We start from the raw sequence: 18,790 nt of genomic DNA, 5'->3' as shown, positions 1-18,790 counted from the left end.
TTAAATTGTATAAGAAGCTGTCCAAGCTTCTATTCAACCCAGTGTAGAAGCACTAGAGTAGGGGTGGCCAACCTATGGCCCTCCAGATGTTCATGGACTGAAATTCCCATCAGCCCCTGCCAGCCTGGCCAATTGACCATGCTGGCAGGGGCTGATGGGAATTGTAGTCCATGAACATCTGGAGGACCATAGGTTGGCCACCCCTGGACTAGAGTATTCTGGAATTTTGCACCATTTTAGGTATGTGCTGTGTTGAACTTCCTTCTAAATCAATTGAAATCGTTTGGGGGTGTAAGTTTGTTTAGAATTGCAGTGTGAAGCATGAAATACCTGTCTGTAAACAAAAAGCCTTTGTCCAGTTATTATTTTTCCAGGCATATTTTTATGTTGTCATTTTCCAGTTGTTATTTTTCCGTTTTCCCCTTCTCACTGGACACAGTGTGTAACAGGCTTCCCTCTGTGATACACCTCCGAAGATGCCAGCCACAGATGCAGGCAAAACATTAGGAACAAGATCTACCAGACAATGGCCACACAGCCCGGAAAAACCACAACCACCAGTTGAATCTGGCCGTGAAAGCCTTCGACAATACATTTTCCAGGCATAGTTCCAATGCACCAACACAGCTCCCCCCCCCCTTTTTTTTTGCAAAGTCTTTCTTATTGACTTCATATTTTTTTAAAAAGCCAAGTCTTGTATATCCAAAGCTATTTGAATTGCTATTAGTAAGCAAAGAAATATCCTGTCTTCCCAGTGATACTTCCTGTGACTGTGAAATAGCTGCTGAAATGTAAATGTAACTAACTTGAAATCTTTTCTACAGTTACCATCCCAAATGGGTGTCAGCAACAACATCTACATGGAAAACACATATTTTTCAGTTTATGCTTCTTTGTAGTCCTTAAGGAAACCCTTTGAAACTGCTTAGAGGACTGAAGTATCTTGTTTCCCAAAGATTCGCATTGTTGTAGCTCTGCGCTTCTCAAAGCCAGCAATTGTATGGATTTTTCACTGATGTTATCCAAGAGATTATCCACCTAGTAAGAAATAGGTATTTAAAAAAAAAACAGATGTAGAACAAAAGAAAAGCTAATTTATTTGATCTGAAAGAAAGATGAAAGGCTTTAGTCATCTAAGGGACCAGGGGGGAAACTACAGTGGTGAAATGTAGGAACTATTTACTCTGCAATCTCTATGTGACGGATGCTGTCCTTGCAAATAGCGTCTGGCAGTAATTAAGAACATGAGCTGTGAGCTGGAAGTCCTTGTTCAAATCTCTGCTCTGTGAACTCTGAGTGCCTTGTGGGCAGTGGCGTTCCTGCCTAGGGACAGGGGGTACCCTTTGTCCCCGGGCGCCCCCCATTTGGTCACATGGGGGGGCGCCAACATTTCAGGGTCGTTTGTGTGTTTTTTAATGTTTTAAGTGTTTTTTCACGTTCCGGCCTGCAGGGGGCGCATTTTTAAGGCTAGTGGCACCAAAATTTCAGGGTACCATCCAGAGACTGCCCTGATGATACCACCCAAATTTGGTGATGTTTGGTCCAGGGGTAGCAAAGTTATGGACCCCCAAAGGGGGTGCCCCATCCCCATTGTTTTCAATGGGAGCTAACCTGAGATGGGGGCTACCCATTTGAGGGACCATAACTTTGGTCCCCCTGAACATAACTTCACCAAACTTGGGTGGCATCATAAGAATAGTTAACAGATGATACCCGGAACATTTGGTGTCACTAGCTTTAAAAATACACCCCTTCCAGGCACCCCAATAAATTTGCCCAAGATTCTTTGTTTTGCAGTGACTTTGCTCCATTGTAGCCAATGGGGAATTTCTGAGTGTGTAGGCAGTCTGCACATTTTTGAAGATAGAGGCACCAGACTTTCAGGGTGGCTCCAGGAGGGCCTCCTGGTAATAGCATCCAGGTTTGGAAACCTTTGCTTCTGGGGGTTCAATTTTATGGGCCCCCAAAAGGCTTATTTTGTTTCCCCGCTCCTGCATAAGAAAGCCTGTGGGCTGAGTTCTCTCAGAACTCTCTCAAACCCCCCCCCCACTCCAGAAGAAAAGCTCACCAAGCTTGGATGCTATTACTCAAGGCCTCTTGGAGCCACCTTGAAAGTCTGGCACCTCTATCTTCAAAAATGTGCAGCCTGCCTCAGAAATTCCTCATTAGCTACAATGGAGCAAAGTCACTGCAAAACAAAGAATCTTGGCCAAATTTTTTGGGGTGCCTGGAAGGGGTGTATTTTTAAAGCTAGTGACACCAAAATTTCAGGGTATCATCTGTTAACTATTCTTATGATTGTCACCCAAGTTTGGTGAAGTTATGTTCAGGGGGACCAAAGTTATCGTCCCTCAAAGGGGTAGCCCGCATCTCAGGTTAGCTCCCATTGAAAACAATGGGGATGGGGGCATTCCATTTGGGCGTCCATAACTTTGCTGCCCCTGAACCAAACATCACCAAACTCGGGTGGTATCATCAGGACAGTCTCTGGATGATGCCCTGAAATCATGGTGCCGCTAGCTTTAAAAATGCGCTCCCTGCAGGCCGAAAACCCCCCAAAAATACCCCCCAAAACCCCAAATACCTTGCATTCGCATTTGTTCATATTTGGGCAGGACATAACCGGACAATTTTTGTCCGAATGTGCCCAAATTTGCCCAGATTCCAGCCAAATCTGCTATTTGTTTCATCTGAATCTCCAACCCTCAAAAGTGATGCTGTTTCAGGGTGGGGGAGAATCCACCCCCAAACAGCATCACTTTCAATTTTGTTTTAACTGGGGACCCCAGATTCTCCCTTTACGGTAGATTTAAAAGAAGAATTTGACCTAGTTTAAACACCATTGAAAGTGATTCTGTTTGGGGGTGGATTCCACTGGAGGTGTTTTGTGAGAGATGATGCTGACATTTGTTTGGTAAATGTTTTACTGGGGGTGATTTGTGAGAGATTTACATGCTTAATATCCACTTGCACTGGCTTGGAGTTGTTTCTCAGGCTAACAACCTACCTCATAGGGGTGTTGTGATTAGGAAATTAGGAAAAGAGTTGGTGGGGAGAGAGCCATGTATGTTTTGATGGGAGTGGGAGGTGTTTTGTGAGCTGGTACAAAAAATCATTGTTTGGTCATGGTGGGGGAGGGTGGCCGCCCATACGCTGGGCGGGGGGGGGGGGCGCCAAACTCAGGTTTTGTCCCCGGGCGCCAGTGTGCCTAGGTACGCCCCTGCTTGTGGGACATACTATCAGTCCACCCAATATAATATGGAAATAATAATAATCTTCCTTATCGGGTTGTTTTAAGGATTTCTGAGATTATGTGAAGTACTCTGAATATTTGGGAAAATGTGCTAAATAAATACACTGTTACAAAACACATCTACCTCTAACCCTACAGTAGGATACAATCTCACAGTATAATCACTAGTAGGTGCATGCATTCAGACATTTTTTGATCCAAAACACTGTCCTAACTTCACTGTTTGATTTTTGATTGGGTATTTGTGATCTAAAACTGAACAGGGAATTTAGGTAACGCTCGTGATTGGAAATATCCGAATGCACACCCTTCTTTAGAAGCATTTGCTTGCAATGGAAAGATTGTAGTTTGAGGGCACTTCTGGGATCTTTGACAAATGTTCTGCAGAATAAAATCTCACGTGATGTCCACACATCTAATTTTCAATATGACCAAATCTGTGGACACTTCAATACAAAGCTGGGACCAGGGACATACAAGACAGGTCTTTGTACAAACCTGACAAAAGCTTCAGGTTTGCAGAAAAATCTGTTTTTTTTAAAGGAAAAAAAAAGAAAGAATAGAACAGTGCCTGTATCTTTAAGAAATGGATGCCTTCAGTTACCATTGTGGGAATTGTTAAGCAATGGTAGCTGCAATACTGCCAGTCTTCAGACTTTGGTTTCTGTGAGTAAAGGGCGGGAGGAGAGGGCAGGGCTCTCCCAGGACTATTTTGCCTTCCTACTCCACTTCCCACTCCTGCTGTCCTGAAGGGTGGAGTCATTGAGGTCAGACCTCCTACTACTACATGACTAGCATGAATTGCCCAGGCCCAGAGGAGAACCTTGATACTCACTGCTATTCAATAGCAGTCACCACATGGAAGTCAGTGTGTTGCACTGACTTGAGTATTAGACTAGGAACTGGGAGTCCCACTCTTTTATGAATGGGTAACATTGGGCCAGTCATTCACTCTCAGTGTAACCTACCTCACGCGGCTGTTGGGAAGATAAAATGGAGGACAAGGGAATGATATAAGTTGCTATAGGTCTGTATTGGGAAGAAAAGCAAGGAATACGTGAATTAAATGAAGCTGAGGCGGGGGAGAATGGTGGGTGAGAAGGAAGCCGAGGAAGAGAAGAGGATACTGGGGCTACCTGGAAGAGACAAAGAGGAAATGGAGGAGGCAACGGAGAAAAGGAGGTGTTCCGCTGGAAGTATTTAGATTGTCAATTTATCTAATTCTCAACATGGCCAAGTATGGAAACTAGAGTCATTAACAGGCAAGACAGATTTTTCAAAAAAAAACTGTATGTAAAAGAAGACCCATCTTTTTTTTAAAAAAAATGGCCATTAACCTCCCAAATATACCGTGTTTCCCCGAATATAAGACAGTGTCTTATATTAATTTTTGCTCCCAAAGATGCGCTATGTCTTATTTTTAGGGGATGTCTTATATTTCTGTATTCTGTTTGTCAGGCATGCTTCCAAACAAAAACTTTGCTACGTCTTACTTTTGGGGGATGCCTTATATTTCGCACTTCAGCAAAACCTCTACTATGTCTTATTTTCCGGGGATGTCTTATATTCGGGGAAACAGGGTAGTAAAAGCAACATCTGTAGCTTTAAGAAACAAATGCCCTTTTGGTGACCATTGTGGAGCTTGCTAGGCAACCACAATAGTATTACCAGCTTTTTAGTCTTGATTTCTGTCTGTGAGGTAGGACCTATTCTAAGCTGCCTTGACCTCTGCTATGTTAAAAGCCTTCAAATACATGTTTTTTTAAAAAAAATGTTAGGGAAAGTTTAGAGGAATATTAGAATATAGCAAAATGAAAACAACTGTTTGGGAAAGTGGGGGCTCATTTTTTTTTTACTTTCATCTTCCACATTTCCTTTTAACATGACAAACACAAAACACCTTTTTTCAGCAATATTTGTAATAGACATAACCTACTTTCAGAGAAATCTCAACCCTTCTAATACATGATGTGATAAATATTTGTGGTTAAAACAACTCGTTAATGTCCTTTTGGGATTGTTTGTGGTAATAATCAGTTAATGGATGGGCACAGCTACATTTTTATAGTATGTGATGCAGATTTCAGGGCACCATGGTTTTCAACAATCTGAACCCATACTGATTAAAAATAACAATTTATTCCATTGTTAAACCACTGATATAGGTGTGACGTGACAAGTGGCATGTTGACATGAAATTGCAGAAACCCATACCACAATGAATTGTTTATTAAGAAGGTCACATGCCTACTCTAGAGGTAAATTTCTGTATAAAAGCACCTTTTTTGAGAAGAATAAGAGTTTGAATTTGAACTCCACCTTTCCTTTCTATATGGAGTCTCAAAGCAGCCTACAAATTCCTTTTCCTTCCCCTCTCCACAACGGGCACCATGTGAGGTAGGTGGGGCTGAGAGAGTTCTCAGGGAATTAGGACTAGCCAAGGTCACCCAGCAGGCTTCATATGTAGGAGTGGGGAATCAAACCCAGTTCTCCAGCTGAGAGTTCACTGCTCTTCACCACTACATTACACTGGCTGACAAGAAACCAAAGTCACCTCTTAAAATATAAAAAAGAAATTATGTGCTAAAGGTGTGGTAGAAGTGGAAAGTGCTGTCAATTCTCATCTGACTTATGGCAGCCCTGAAGGGTTTTCAAGCCAAGTGATGGAGCAGAGGTGGTTTGCAACTCGGACTTTCCTTGGTGGTCTCTCATCCAACTACTAACCATGGCCATCCCTGCGTAGGTTCTGATGAGATCAGGCTATCCGTGGCTATCCAAGTCATAACTTTTAAAAGTGTGGACTATCCAAACTAATGAGTTTTGAAATAACAGGGCAGAATTTGAGAGATAACAACATCGATCAATAACCCATACAATTTAGAACAACCTGGATTAATAACTGGAATGTTGCTGCAAAGAGTGGTGGTGGTTGCATCCACAGATGATAAGTTAATTCTTATACTCTCCTTGTAACTGTACTGCAGAAAAGTAATGACACTACAGCCAGCTTCTAAGCAATGTGCTTTAACAGAAACCTCTAAAGACCTGTTCTGAGTGATAAAAGTAATGTGCTATTTGAAGATACCTCCATTTGAAGATTCCCTACTGTTATGTCTGAGAGGTACCACATTGGTGACATGCTTTTTTCCTTCTTTTTGAACACTGGGAAAGTCTTCTTTTTAGGAAGATCTGAAACCTGTAAACCCAACAGGAAAATGTTAAGAAAGCATTTCTATAATGTATACTTTGGCTTTCCTGCTTTATCAGAGATACGAAAATTCCTCTACGAACAGAACTACATATAGTGGGATGCTGTGTGGTTTCCGGGCTGTGTGGCCATGTTCTAGCAGCATTATCTCCTGACGTTTCGTCTGCATCTGTGACTGGTATCTTCAGAGGATCTGATAGTAGGAAAGCAAGTGGAGTTTATATACCTGTTGGAGCGTCCACCATACAGCCTGGAAACCACACAGCATCCCAGTGATTCTGGCAGTGAAAGTCTTCAACAATACATAGAACTACATATATTCGATCACAACTATTAGACTAATAGTGTTCTGTGGCTTGCAGAGAACCCCATTTAGAATCGTCATCAACCAAAAAGGTATCAACCCCCCCCCCACATACATACACATTAACATTAAATATATATAACTGTGGTTTTAACTCAAGTTCATTGCTCGTGTTGCATCACTTCCGACGGGTATGATTACCGGTACTTCTGGGAATGCCATTGAAGATGCCCAGCAAACCCCTGAAACCCAAAATCAGAAGAAGTGAGATGTGAAAGCGACAAGGATAGCTTGTGAGCCTCAAAGTGATTACCACTGGATTAGATTGTTGGTAATATGCTGAAAAATGTGAAATGTGTATCACATGTTTTCCCATAAATAGGCAAGCCCTGAATGTGTAAAAGCAAGAAGGTTCTGAAAGTATGCAGTAGATTTTAAAGAAGAGAAGTTTGGATTTGTACACTGCTTTTCTCAGTCATAAGGACTCTAAAAGCAGCTTACAAACTGCTTCTCTTCCCCTCCCCACAACAGGCATCCTGAGGTAGGTGAGGCTGAGAGAGGTCTGAGAAAACTGTGACTAGCCCCAGGTCACCCAGCAGCAGAGGCGTAGCTGGGCCAAACTATGCCCATTGCGCAGTCTATATTTTCTGCCCCCCATGGCACCCCCCACGGCGCCCCCCCTTCCCCTCTTCCCACACTTACCTTAGTTCCTTTCCTTTTCCTAGAACTTTTTCAGGCTGAAAAAAAGGTCTATTCACAGTTCAGGTTTAAAAATGGCCTGATGGGAACTATACTTCTCAGGAGACCTTGTGAGCCCCAAGGTCTCCTGGGAACTGTAGTTCCTCAGGCCGTTTTTAGCCTGTACTGTGAATAGGCCTTTTTTCAGCCTGAAAAAGTTCTAGGAAAAGGAAAGGAACTAAGGTAAGTCTGGGAAGGGGGGAAGGAGGGGGTGCCATGGGGGGTGGGGAAAGGGGGAGGGGCCTGAGGGTAATTTTCTGCACCCCCAGGCGTGCGCCCGATGCACGGCCCCCCTGTCCCCTTGTAGCTCCGCCACTGCCCAGCAAGCTTTGTGTGGAACAGCAGGGAAAACAAACTCAGCTCACCAGATTAGAGTCCACCACTCATATGGAGGAGTGGGGAATCAAACCCAGTTCTCCACATTAGAGTACACCTGGCACTCAATGCAGATTACAAGTACGACTATGATATAAGTATTTAATTGATCAGTAAGCCTAGGGCTGTCAATCTTCAGGTCAAAATTGGAACCTCCTGCAATTTCAACCTCTCTCCAGACTACAGAGACCAGTGCTCCTAGAGAAACTGGTTGTTTTGGGGGCATTGTACCACACTGAGGTCCCACCCCTCCCCCCACCCCCTCCAATGTTCCTTGAATCCATCCCTTAATATCTAGGAATTTCCCAATCAGAAGCTGGCAACTCTACAATAAGCAGATTACAAATTATGATAACATTGGAATGATAACAACGTTTGAATCTAATAGCAAAGGTTCCTAATAAAACATAATGCAACAGGGCTGGTTCTGAAGAAATGGATGTATGAAAGCGTAATACCCCTAACAGAGCAGAATGATTTGGGGGCTGATAGTTGATGCTGACGTCACAAATTTGTTACAGTTGCAATTAAATCATTGCCTCGAGCTCGGCTAATGTTGTAACCCATCTCTTTGACCCACATGCAGTGAGAAAGGCGGGATAAAAATGTCTTAAGCTAACCACCGCCTGCCTTCTCTAGCTCTATTAAAATAATGACTAATCTAGTCGTGATCCACTTATAGTTGGAGAAAAGAGATCCAAATCATCTCCCCGTCTTTGTCAGGGACACGTTTGCCACTTCTGGTTTGGAAATTTTCTGGAGATTTGGGGGGGGGGGAGGGGGTGCCTGAGGAGGGAGGGGTTCGCCATTTTTCCCCCAGGAGAACTGATTGTTGCCTCTGTTGTAATTCTGGGAGGTCTCCAGCTACCACCTGGAAGTTGGCAGCCTTAGTCAAGGGGACAATAGTGCGCTGGTATCATCAGGTTTCTAAAATGCCAATCAACTATACATGTGTTCTCACTGAGCACCAAACCCTCAAGCTGCCCAGTCTTGACTTAGCCTTGGCATACAGGCACCCGTAGCTCATTTGGCATTCTAAGGATTGCTGCCTCCCTTAGCCTCCCAGTTTCTTCACACAGCCTTCTTTTACTGCCCCACTTCTATCATTTGTAGCCCTTTCCTGTCAATATTTCCCCCCAAAATGACCACACCATTCCTTTAGGATGACTTATCCCAAACCAGAGGCTCTCCAGCTCTTGAAGTTTTTCACCCAGACGTTAGCTCTGCCTGTAGATTTGCCTATAATTTCCCCGATTACCTTTCGGATCCCTGACGGCAGCGATACCACCGATATGCGTCTTGTCATCCGCCTTGCCTGCATAACTGTGTTTGTTCTGCTTATGCTTTGTGCATGTTCTTCCACAATGTTCACATCCAAATGAATTGTTCCTTCGATGACAGAAAGAGTAAGAACATAAGAACATAAGAACAAGCCAGCTGGATCAGACCAGAGTCCATCTAGTCCAGCTCTCTGCTACTCGCAGTGGCCCACCAGGTGCCTTTGGGAGTTCACATGTAGGATGTGAAAGCAATGGCCTTCTGCGGCTGTTGCTCCCGAGCACCTGGACTGTTAAGGCATTTGCAATCTCAGATCAAAGAGGATCAAGATTGGTAGCCATAAATTGACTTCTCCTCCATAAATCTGTCCAAGCCCCTTTTAAAGCTATCCAGGTTAGTGGCCATCACCACCTCCTGTGGCAGCATATTCCAAACACCAATCACACGTTGCGTGAAGAAGTGTTTCCTTTTATTAGTTCTAATTCTTCCCCAGCATTTTTCATAATGAATGCCCCCTTTGGTTCTAGTGATTGTGAAGAGGAGAAAAATTTCTCCCTCTGTCAGCATTTTCTACCCCATGCATAATTTTATAGACTTCAATCATTATCCCCTCAGGACGTCTTTCCTCTCCAAACTAAAGAGGTCCCAAACGCTGCAGCCTTTCCTCATAAGGAAGGTGCTCCAGTCCCTCAATCATCCTCGTTGCCCTTTTCTCTGCACTTTTTCTATCTCTTCAATATCCTTTTTTTGAGAGATGTGGTGACCAGAACTGAACCACAGTGCTCCAAGTGTGGTCAAACACTCCACGGCTTTGATATATAAGGGCATGACAATCTTTGCAGTTTTATTATCAATTCCTTTCCCTGCAATGATCCCCAGCATAGAGTTTGCCTTTTTCACAGCTGCCATACATTGAGTTGACATTCCCATGGAACTATCAACTAAGGCAGCCCAAATCCCTTTCCTGGTCGCCAGCTGACTGATAGCACTTTTGACCCTAGCTGTAAGCTGATGTATGTGAAGTTTGGATTTTTTGCCCCTCATGTGCATCCACTTTGCATTTTGCTACATTGAACTGCATTTGCCATTTCTTAGCCCACTCACCCTGACAATTTGTATCAAAAGGTCCGCTTGGAGCTCCTGTAATCCTTGTGTGGTTCTCACCACCCTACATAATTTGAGGTATCATCTGCAAAACTTGGCCACCACGCTACCCACCCTACTTCCAGGTCATTTTATGAATAAGGTTAAAGAGCGCACTGGTCCCAATCACGGATCCTTAGGGGGGACACCACTCCCCACATCTCTCCATTGTGAGAATTTCCCATTTACACCCACTCTTTAAGCTTCCTGTTTCTCCAACCAGTTTTGAAATCCATAGGAGGACTTCCCCTCTTCATTCCTTCTTCATTGCTGAGTTTTCTCAATAGTCTCTGGTGAGGAACTCTTGTCAAAAGCCTTTTTTGGAAATCCAAGTAGACAATGTCCACTGGTTCCCCTTATCCACATGCCTATTTACATCCTCAAAAGAACTCTGAAGTAAGTTTGTAAGACAGGATTTGCTCTCTGCAAAAGCCATGCTGACTCTTTCTCAAACCAGGTTTTGGCTTCTTGTACAGCCCAAAAAATGTTTTATAATTTTACATCTTTAAGAAGTGACCAGATTCCATATACCTGAATTTACTCAGGGAACCGAGATGTCAAAGAGCTGACTGGCCTGTAATTTCCGGGTCCCCCCTAGATCCTTTCTTAAAGATTTAATTGGTGTGACATTGGCTATCTTCTTCCCAGTCTTCAGGGGATGGAGCCTGGATTTCAAGGATAAGTTGCATATTAAAAGTGAGAACATCAGCAATTTCATGCTTGAAGCTCTTTTAAGAACTCTTGGGTGAATGCAATCTTGGGGCCAGGGGATTTGGTAGCATTTAGTTTATCAATGGCTGCCAGAACTTCTTCCCTTGTCTACCACTATCTTCGTTAGTTCACCAGGATAAGCCTCCTAAGAAGCTTGGTTCAGGTGCAGGAATTTTCCTCCTCCTCCTCTTGGGTGAAAGACAGATGCAAAAGAATTACATTCAACTTTTCTGCAATCTCCCTGTCATCTTTTAGCACACCCTTTGTTCCTTTGTCATCTAGCAGACCTGCCCGGCTTCCCTTGCTGGCTTCATAACTTTTGGTGTACTTGAAGAAGAACTGTTTGTTACTTTAGTTTTGATGTTCCACAGCTATCGTTCCTCATAATCCTTTTGCCTCCCTTACAGCTAACTTGCTTCTCTTTTTCCATCATTTGTGAACTCTCTGGTATTCTTTATCAGCAGTTAAGTTGGACTTCCATTTTTCTAAAGGTATGCTTCTTTTTCCCAATAATTTCCTCCGCGATCCCTTGATAACCATGGTGGCTTTCTTTTGGACTAGGTGCTACCTTTTTTCCTAACCTGGCGGAGACACATTCCAGTTGAGCTTTTAAGACTGTGTTTTAAATAAACCTCCAAGCATCTTGGACATTTTTGACTCTCTTCGATTTGCCCTTTCAACTTCCCTGCGCACTATCCCTCATCTTTTGAGAATTTCCCGCTTTCACGGAAAGGCGAATGTAGCTTCACGGTAGTTGTCGATTGTTAAGCATGCAGAATGCTACGAATCTGATGACAGCATTGTGATGGCTGTTCCCTGCTCGGCTCAACAACGCACTGACTTCCGCGCCAGGTCCTGCCAAGGTCCCACATAGAATTAGATCTAGAGTCCACATCTCCCTAGTTGGTTCTACAACCATCTTAACTAAACCACAGTCATTTAGCATATCCAGGTGTTCTCTCCTTACTGCCATGCCCTGAACGTACATTTTCCGGTTATGTGGGGATAGTTAAAATGCGCCCATTACCCGCACGACATTTTGCTTTTGTTGGCCTCTCTAATTTCTTTTCCATCTCAGAACGTCCTCTTGTACGCTTTGGTCCAGGGGCTGATAATATATTCCTAATGTGGCTTATACTTCACCTGGCTTGAGTATCCACAGTGCTTCTGTGAGAGAATCAGCTCCCCTGCATTGTCTATTTTATGTGACACTTCATGCTCTCTTTTGATGTAGAGGTACCCCAATCACAGCCCTGTCCTATCCTTCCTGTAGAGCCTGTAACCTGGGATAACAGCATCCCACTGGTTCTCCTCATTCCACCATGTCTCTGTGATGCCCACTATATCAATGTCCTCCTTCAAAACTCTTTGTACTCCAGCTCCCCATTTTAGGTGAGATGCTTCTACTATTAGCATAGAGACACTCTGTATACTCTGTCTCTGTCCCTAACCTGGGATTTATGTGTTTTTGGCTCCTCTAGCCTTTTTTTGTAGACACACTATCACTTATCACATTGCTATGTTCCTCCTTGTATGTGGTTGATTTAAAAAAAAACCTCCTTCTCTGTCTGCATCCCCATGGACTCTGTATTCAACCGAAGTCACCTCCAGCTCCCTGTCGGCTTTCCCCCAGGAATTCTAGCAGTTTAAAAGCTGTTCTGCTACCACCTTTTTTTAATGTTGAGGCCAGCAGCCTGGTTCCTCTTTGGTTAAGATGAAGCCCGTCCCTTTTGTACAGGCCTGCCTTATCCCAAAAAAGGTTCCCCAGTTCCTGAAACGAAATCCTGAAACCCTCTGCCTTTGCACCACCTTTCTTCATCCACGCATTGAGACCCTGTATCTCCCGGCACTTGCGCTAGCTTCGCCTCTGCTTGGCGATGGAACAGGGTAGGCATTTCAGAGGAGGAGGAGAATGCCGCACCTTGGGGGTCCTGGATTTTTACCCTTTTTCCTAGCAGCCTAAATTTAGCTTCCAGAACCTCCCGGCTACATTTCCCAATGTCATTGAGTACCAATGTGGACCACAACTGCTGACTCCACCCCAGCGCTGTCTAACAGCCTATCTAGAGGCGTGGGCGTGACATCACCGCGGCTAACCGGCGACTCAGGCAGGCAAGTCACCATCGCACCGGTCATCACGCTCTGTCACAAAACTCCAACTCTCTATATTCCTGATGATCGAATCACTCCACTACAAGGAATTTTGCCCCCCACCTCCCGAGGGGTATCCTCAGTCGCGAGAGGATAGTTGATCACCAGTTAAGGAAGAGGATCCCATCTAAGGGAGCATCTTCCCCACCTCAGACTGGCACCCTCTGTCACCCAGACTCTCATTCTCCGCTTGACATCTGAAGAGATGCTCACCTTAGGAGAGTGGGACCGGCTGCTAGGTCCCCTGAAAGCCTTGTTTGTTGCCACTCTCCTGCCTCTTCCCTCAGCTTCTCCAGGTCTGCCACCTTGGCTTCAAGAGAACTGACACGTTCCTTGAATGCCAGGAGCTCATTGCAGCGAGGGCACACCCACGACTTCTGGCCTAGTGGCAGATAGTCATACATGTGACACTCAGTGCAAAACACTGGGAAGCCCCCATCCCCCTGCTGGCTTCCTGCCTTCATATCTGCTTTTGTTTAGATATTTAGATATTAAACTTTTAGTCAGTGCCCCTTGGAGCTATCTGTACCTACTATCCCTCAAGAAATGTCCTTATTAATTAATTATTTTATTTATTTTTAAAAAGAAAAAAAAAAGTAACACAACTTTAAGACCAAATTGTTATTGTTTGTCATAAAACTGCAGTCTTTCGTTCCAGATTAACTAGTCCAGAATACATACTTCCTTTCCACCTAGTAGGGAGATAACCTGGAAACTTAATAAAATCCCAAGTGAACCACCTCTATCCGGTTGGGGGGCCCATTATATGGAATGGCCTGCCTGAGGAGATCATGGAGACTCCTCTCTCCTGGTTTTCCACAAACTATGCAAAACTGAATCCCGCTCTCCTGGTTTTCCACAAACTATGCAAAACTGAATCCCGCTCTCCTGGTTTCCCACAAACTATGCAAAACTGAATTCCGCTCTCCTGGTTTTCCACAAACTATGCAAAACTGAATTCCGCTCTCCTGGTTTTCCACAAACTATGCAAAACTGAATCCCGCTCTCCTGGTTTTCCACAAACTATGCAAAACTGAATCCCGCTTCAGTTCTGCTTTTAGTATTTCTCATTAGTTCTACAACCCTGGCAAGCCTATTTATTGGGTTTTTTTAAAAAAAAATATCCCATCCTACCAATTATATTGATTCTCTCTGTGTAATCCGTGTTGGGTCCAAGCGAGAAAGGCGGATGATAAATAACAAACATAAATAAATGTAACTTTCTTATGCAGTATTATTAAAACAAATATTTACAATTATCAGCTATAGAATCATAGAGTTTGAAGAGACCCCAAGGGACTCAAGTCCAACCCCCTGCAATGCAGGAACACACAACCAAAGCACTCCTGACAGATAGCTGTTGAGCCTCTCTTTAGAACCTCCAAAGGAGGAAACTCCCCCACACTCCGAGGTAGTGCATTCCAGTGTCGAACAGCCCTTACTGTCAGGAAGTTTTTCCTGATGTTTAGATGGAATCTCTTTCCCTTCACCTTGAACCGATTACTCCTGGTCCTAGTCTCTGGAGCAGCAGAAAACAAGCTTGCTCCCTCACCAACATGACATTCCTTCAAATATCTAAACATGGCTATCATGTCATCTCTTAACTGAGAATGATAAGAAGAAGAAGAAGAGTTTGGATTTATATCCCTCCTTTCTCTCCTGCAGGAGACACAAAGGGGCTTACAATCTCCTTGCCCTTCCCCCCTCACAACAAACACCCTGTGAGGTGGGTGGGGCTGAGAGAGCTCAGAAGAGCTGTGACTAGCCCAAGGTCACCCAGCTGGCGTGTGTGGGAGTGTACAGGCTAATCTGAATTCCCCAGATAAGCCTCCACAGCTCAGGCGGAAGAGCTGGGAATCAAACCTGGTTCCTCCAGATTAGATACATGATCTCTTAACCTCCTACGCCACTGCTGCTCCTTTTCTGGCATCTCATCCTTCACTGGTTTGTCCCCTCAGCAAAACCTCCATTGCACTAAGTGTGTAGCACAATGGTCCATTGGGTTTTCAAACAATGCCATCTTAAGAATATTTTTCCAGGTGTAAGCCACAATGAACAGACCAGAGTAGGATTCAAGGTAGATCTGCTAAGATTGGCACTGTAAGACTCCCTAGCAAACCATTAACAAGCTATCGCATAGAACAGGGGTAGGGAACCTGCAGCTCTCCAGATGTTCAGGAACTGCAATTCCCATCAGCCTCTGTCAGCATGGCCTATTGGCCATGCTGGTAGGGGCTGATAAGAATTGTAGTTCCTGAACATCTGGAGAACCGCAGGTTCCCTACCCCTGGCATAGAACAACAGCACAATAGAACAACAGCATAGAACAACAGAACAACAACAGCATAGAACAACAGCATAGTGATCTCACTGTTGCTCAGTTAGGAGGTTGGGGGGAGTGACATTTTATTCTCCACACTAGAGTTGCCATCCTCCAGGTGGCACCTGGAGATTTCCTGCTATTACAATTGATCTCCAGGTGACCGGGATTAGTTCCCCTGGAGAAAATGGCTGCTTTAGAGGGTGGACTTTATGGCATTAGACCCTGCTGACGTCCCCCCTCTCCCCAAACAACATCCTCTCTAGGTTCTACTCCCCAAATATCCAGGTATTTCCCAACCCAGGGCTGGCAACCTTACTCCACACTCACAGTTGGGCACTGCTGAATGAAGGCGGGATTTGGAGGTACCATTTCAGCTGTCAGTAAAAGGAGAGGGCAATAGTCACCTATGCGCTGTATGGAATTCAGTATGTAGGACCACAATATAAGTACTTTTAAGGCAAGACCGCACTGGTCCTGAAACCCTGAGAGGTTCATCTAGGCTCCTCCGATGTAAATAATATTCCCCCTCCCCCCCCAAAAACCCAGGTCATGTGAGCCAAATTACCATTTGGAGACAGCTTTCTTCTTTTCAATTTTGGAAATATTTTGGGAGGAGATAATCCGGTAACAATCCGCGGAAGGAGGCGGTGCTTTCTGGAAACAGCAGATGTGGCCGACTTTGCCAGCTTGGCTGACTGGCTTCCTTGCTGCTTAGTTTTCTTGCTTGCCTTTTGATAGAAAGGGAGCATTTTCTTCATGGTCGTCCTCAGCTGTTTCAAAAAGCTCTTTTTCTTGGCTGTGCGGTGCTCAAGACATTCGGAACCAATCAGTGACTGCCCGTGAGGTATTAGCGTGTTTTGATTCGCTAAATTAGTAGGTGTGACTCCCTGCCACCTGAAAATAAATCAGGATAATGGGTTATTAATGACCCTTACAGCTGATGCAAATGTTAATGGAAAACAACATAAAGCTTTGCATTCTCTTTAGACTCAGTCTCTTGTCACAGGGTCTGCCTTTGTTCTCAGCATCCCCTAAGTAACTTCATTGGCAAAACCTCTAATACTCAAATGGAAGGACTTGGGGTGCAGAGCGAAGAAAGCTTGCGACTTGCTAGTTTCCCGTCAGGTTAGACAGAGGTTAGACCTGATGAACTAATGGAAAATAAGGGGGCAGCCTCTTGTATTCTCTCATGCCTTGTTTCTAAGCCTGACACTGAAAGAGCGCCAATTATACAGAAGGTTCACTTGATAGTTAATAGAAATAAAATCACTTACTTTGGAATTCTCACTGCTAGATTGTAAGGTTGCAAAGATAAGGACCTCTGACAATATTTTATACTTCTGCGCCTTGTCTGTAACTAATTTTTTTTTTAGAATTAGTCACTCACCTCTCAATGTCCTTTCCTTTTACTTGTACAACTTTCTTCAGAGCTGGCTGTGGGTTATCACTAAGAGTTCTTCCTCTGTTGCCGCTAAGAGGACCAGAAAGGTCTTCTTGTTTACGGTGCATAGCTCAGTCCCACCAGGTAGCTGTCTAATTAGATTCCTGATGTTGGACCTTTACAGCTCTCCTATGTCTTTCCTGAACTTGGCATGAAAGGGTTGAGCCCAATGGGGACGCGAAGTAATCATATTTAAGATTGTTACAAGGGGGTGACGATACATTTTTCTGAGAGGTGGGAAATTTCACACCACTGGCTAATCATGACTTGGGAAATTCCTTCACAGAGGCGTGATACGTATTTGGAATCAGAGCAAATTCTCTGCTGTGGAGGCTTGAAACAGATCTGCCTCGCTCCCACAGGCCCTTCATGAAGTAGCGGTACAAAATACAAATCAAGCAGGATAACGTGTTCGGTTCCTTTGTCATTTTCCAAATCTTGAATCAGATCCTTCCATGTGAGTATTAAAGTCAGTTGTATTGTGAAATCAGTCCAATTATGATTTCTCTTGGTTTCAAGTGGGGAAAATTAGAGAGTGTAACTCTGTCCCCTGGGATAAGCTTACACCAAAGAGACCCTGTTTCCCAAATTACAAGACAACTGGGGAAAACAAAAACATTTCAGAGACAATTAAAACAATCCCTTACAGTGCCAACATGCAGAGGTGCAGCACCATTGGTGTGTGAGTAATGCCCAAGTATTGCAGGGGATGTGTTTGTAAAAAACAACAAAAGTATTTATTTATTTATTTACTTATTGGGTTTATAGACCGCCCTCCCCCGAAGGGCTCAGGGCGGTGAACAGTACACAGAAAGAGCGCAATCGGGGTAAAATACAATATAAATATGTTAAATATAGCTCTAATAAAAATAAACCCAACCCCGTTAAAATACAGCATTAATAATTAATTGACTCAAGATGGCGCCTACTATCAATTCCCACGAAAAGCCCCCCCCCAAAGGAGGGGTGGTAGGATCTGTATGATGGCAAGAAAACAGGAAGGCAAGAGGGAGGGGGCCCCTATCAACGGCTAGTCTCCTCAAAAGCCCGGTGGAACAGCTCAGTCTTACAGGCCCTGCGGAACTCAGCGAGATCCCGCAGGGCCCGGACAGCTGGAGGGAGAGCGTTCCACCAGGCGGGGGCCAGAGCTGTAAAAGCTCTGGCCCGAGTGGAGGCCAGCCGTATCATTGAGGGACCAGGGATCACCAGTAGATTGGCCTCTGCCGAGCGCAGAGACCGACTCGGGACGTATGGGGTAAGACGGTAGAAGTAGAAGAGATAAAAGTAAGCCCTGAGGTTGCGAGGTTCCCTGGGCAATGGCAGAAGACAGAGTGGGGGATCTTACAAGGCTTGAAATAAGGTCCAGGCCTTGATATTGCCTGCATTATGATGTTGCTTTGGGAAGTGATGTTATCACGTTGCCATTGATCAAGGAAATGATCTGATATTTTGGCAAAAACTCTATGGTCCAAGCTGCTTTTACCATAGAGTTTTGCCCAATAGCAGTTACTCCTTCCCCATCCAGTACTCAGGCAGCTGGCTTATGGCAAGAGTTCAGGTTCCCACACACCTTGAACAAGGTGAGGTCCACCTTTGCTTGGTCCTGGCATAGGGTGGCAGGGCAGCAGTGGGGTGTCAGTGATACTGGGGACCCACCCTGCAGTATTGTCAGGACCCTAAAATGACTACGACTGACATAGAGAGCTAATTCGCATCTCCTAAAGTCCACAGCATGCCCTTCTGCTGAGAAGCCATCATGCAATGGTGCTGTATTACCAGGAGGGGGCAGCAAAGGATAATAGTATGGTTGTTTTGTTCTTTCATGGCTGCTTGTTTTCTGATTAAATGTTCAGCAAGAACCAAGC

The 18,790-nt window shown here is 44.4% G+C and overlaps 1 protein-coding gene across 1 annotated transcript; it reads right to left on the bottom strand.

The window, feature by feature from the left end:
• Positions 1-287: 287 nt before the first annotated feature.
• LG03H3orf49 (linkage group 03 C3orf49 homolog) lies at positions 288-16,993 on the bottom strand. Its single transcript, XM_048487320.1, has 5 exons — positions 16,872-16,993; positions 16,050-16,378; positions 9,137-9,267; positions 6,339-6,449; positions 288-1,038 (listed from the first exon to the last, which is right to left on the bottom strand). Exons 1-5 carry the CDS (start codon positions 16,991-16,993, stop codon positions 844-846), a joined length of 888 nt encoding a protein of 295 aa, XP_048343277.1. The 3' UTR covers positions 288-843.
• Between the last annotated feature and the right edge of the window lie 1,797 nt (positions 16,994-18,790).

Source organism: Sphaerodactylus townsendi, linkage group LG03 (genome assembly GCF_021028975.2).
Source record: "Sphaerodactylus townsendi isolate TG3544 linkage group LG03, MPM_Stown_v2.3, whole genome shotgun sequence".
NCBI lineage: Eukaryota > Metazoa > Chordata > Lepidosauria > Squamata > Sphaerodactylidae > Sphaerodactylus > Sphaerodactylus townsendi.
The sequence above is the reverse complement of the archived record's forward strand: the minus strand, read 5'-3'. Positions and strand labels throughout refer to the sequence as shown.

What these genes read in the sequence shown, in the direction of transcription:
- LG03H3orf49 (XM_048487320.1), bottom strand. Translation starts at nt 16,993, where the DNA reads ATGCACCGTAAACAAGAAGACCTTTCTGGTCCTCTTAGCGGCAACAGA. An exon ending in AAAGGAAAGGACATTGAGAG is followed by an intron (nt 16,379 to 16,871) that starts GTGAGTGACTAA and finishes ATTTATTTTCAG; the next exon opens with GTGGCAGGGAGTCACACCTA. An exon ending in TGCCGTCAGGGATCCGAAAG is followed by an intron (nt 6,450 to 9,136) that starts GTAATCGGGGAA and finishes TTGGGTTTACAG; the next exon opens with GTTTCAGATCTTCCTAAAAA.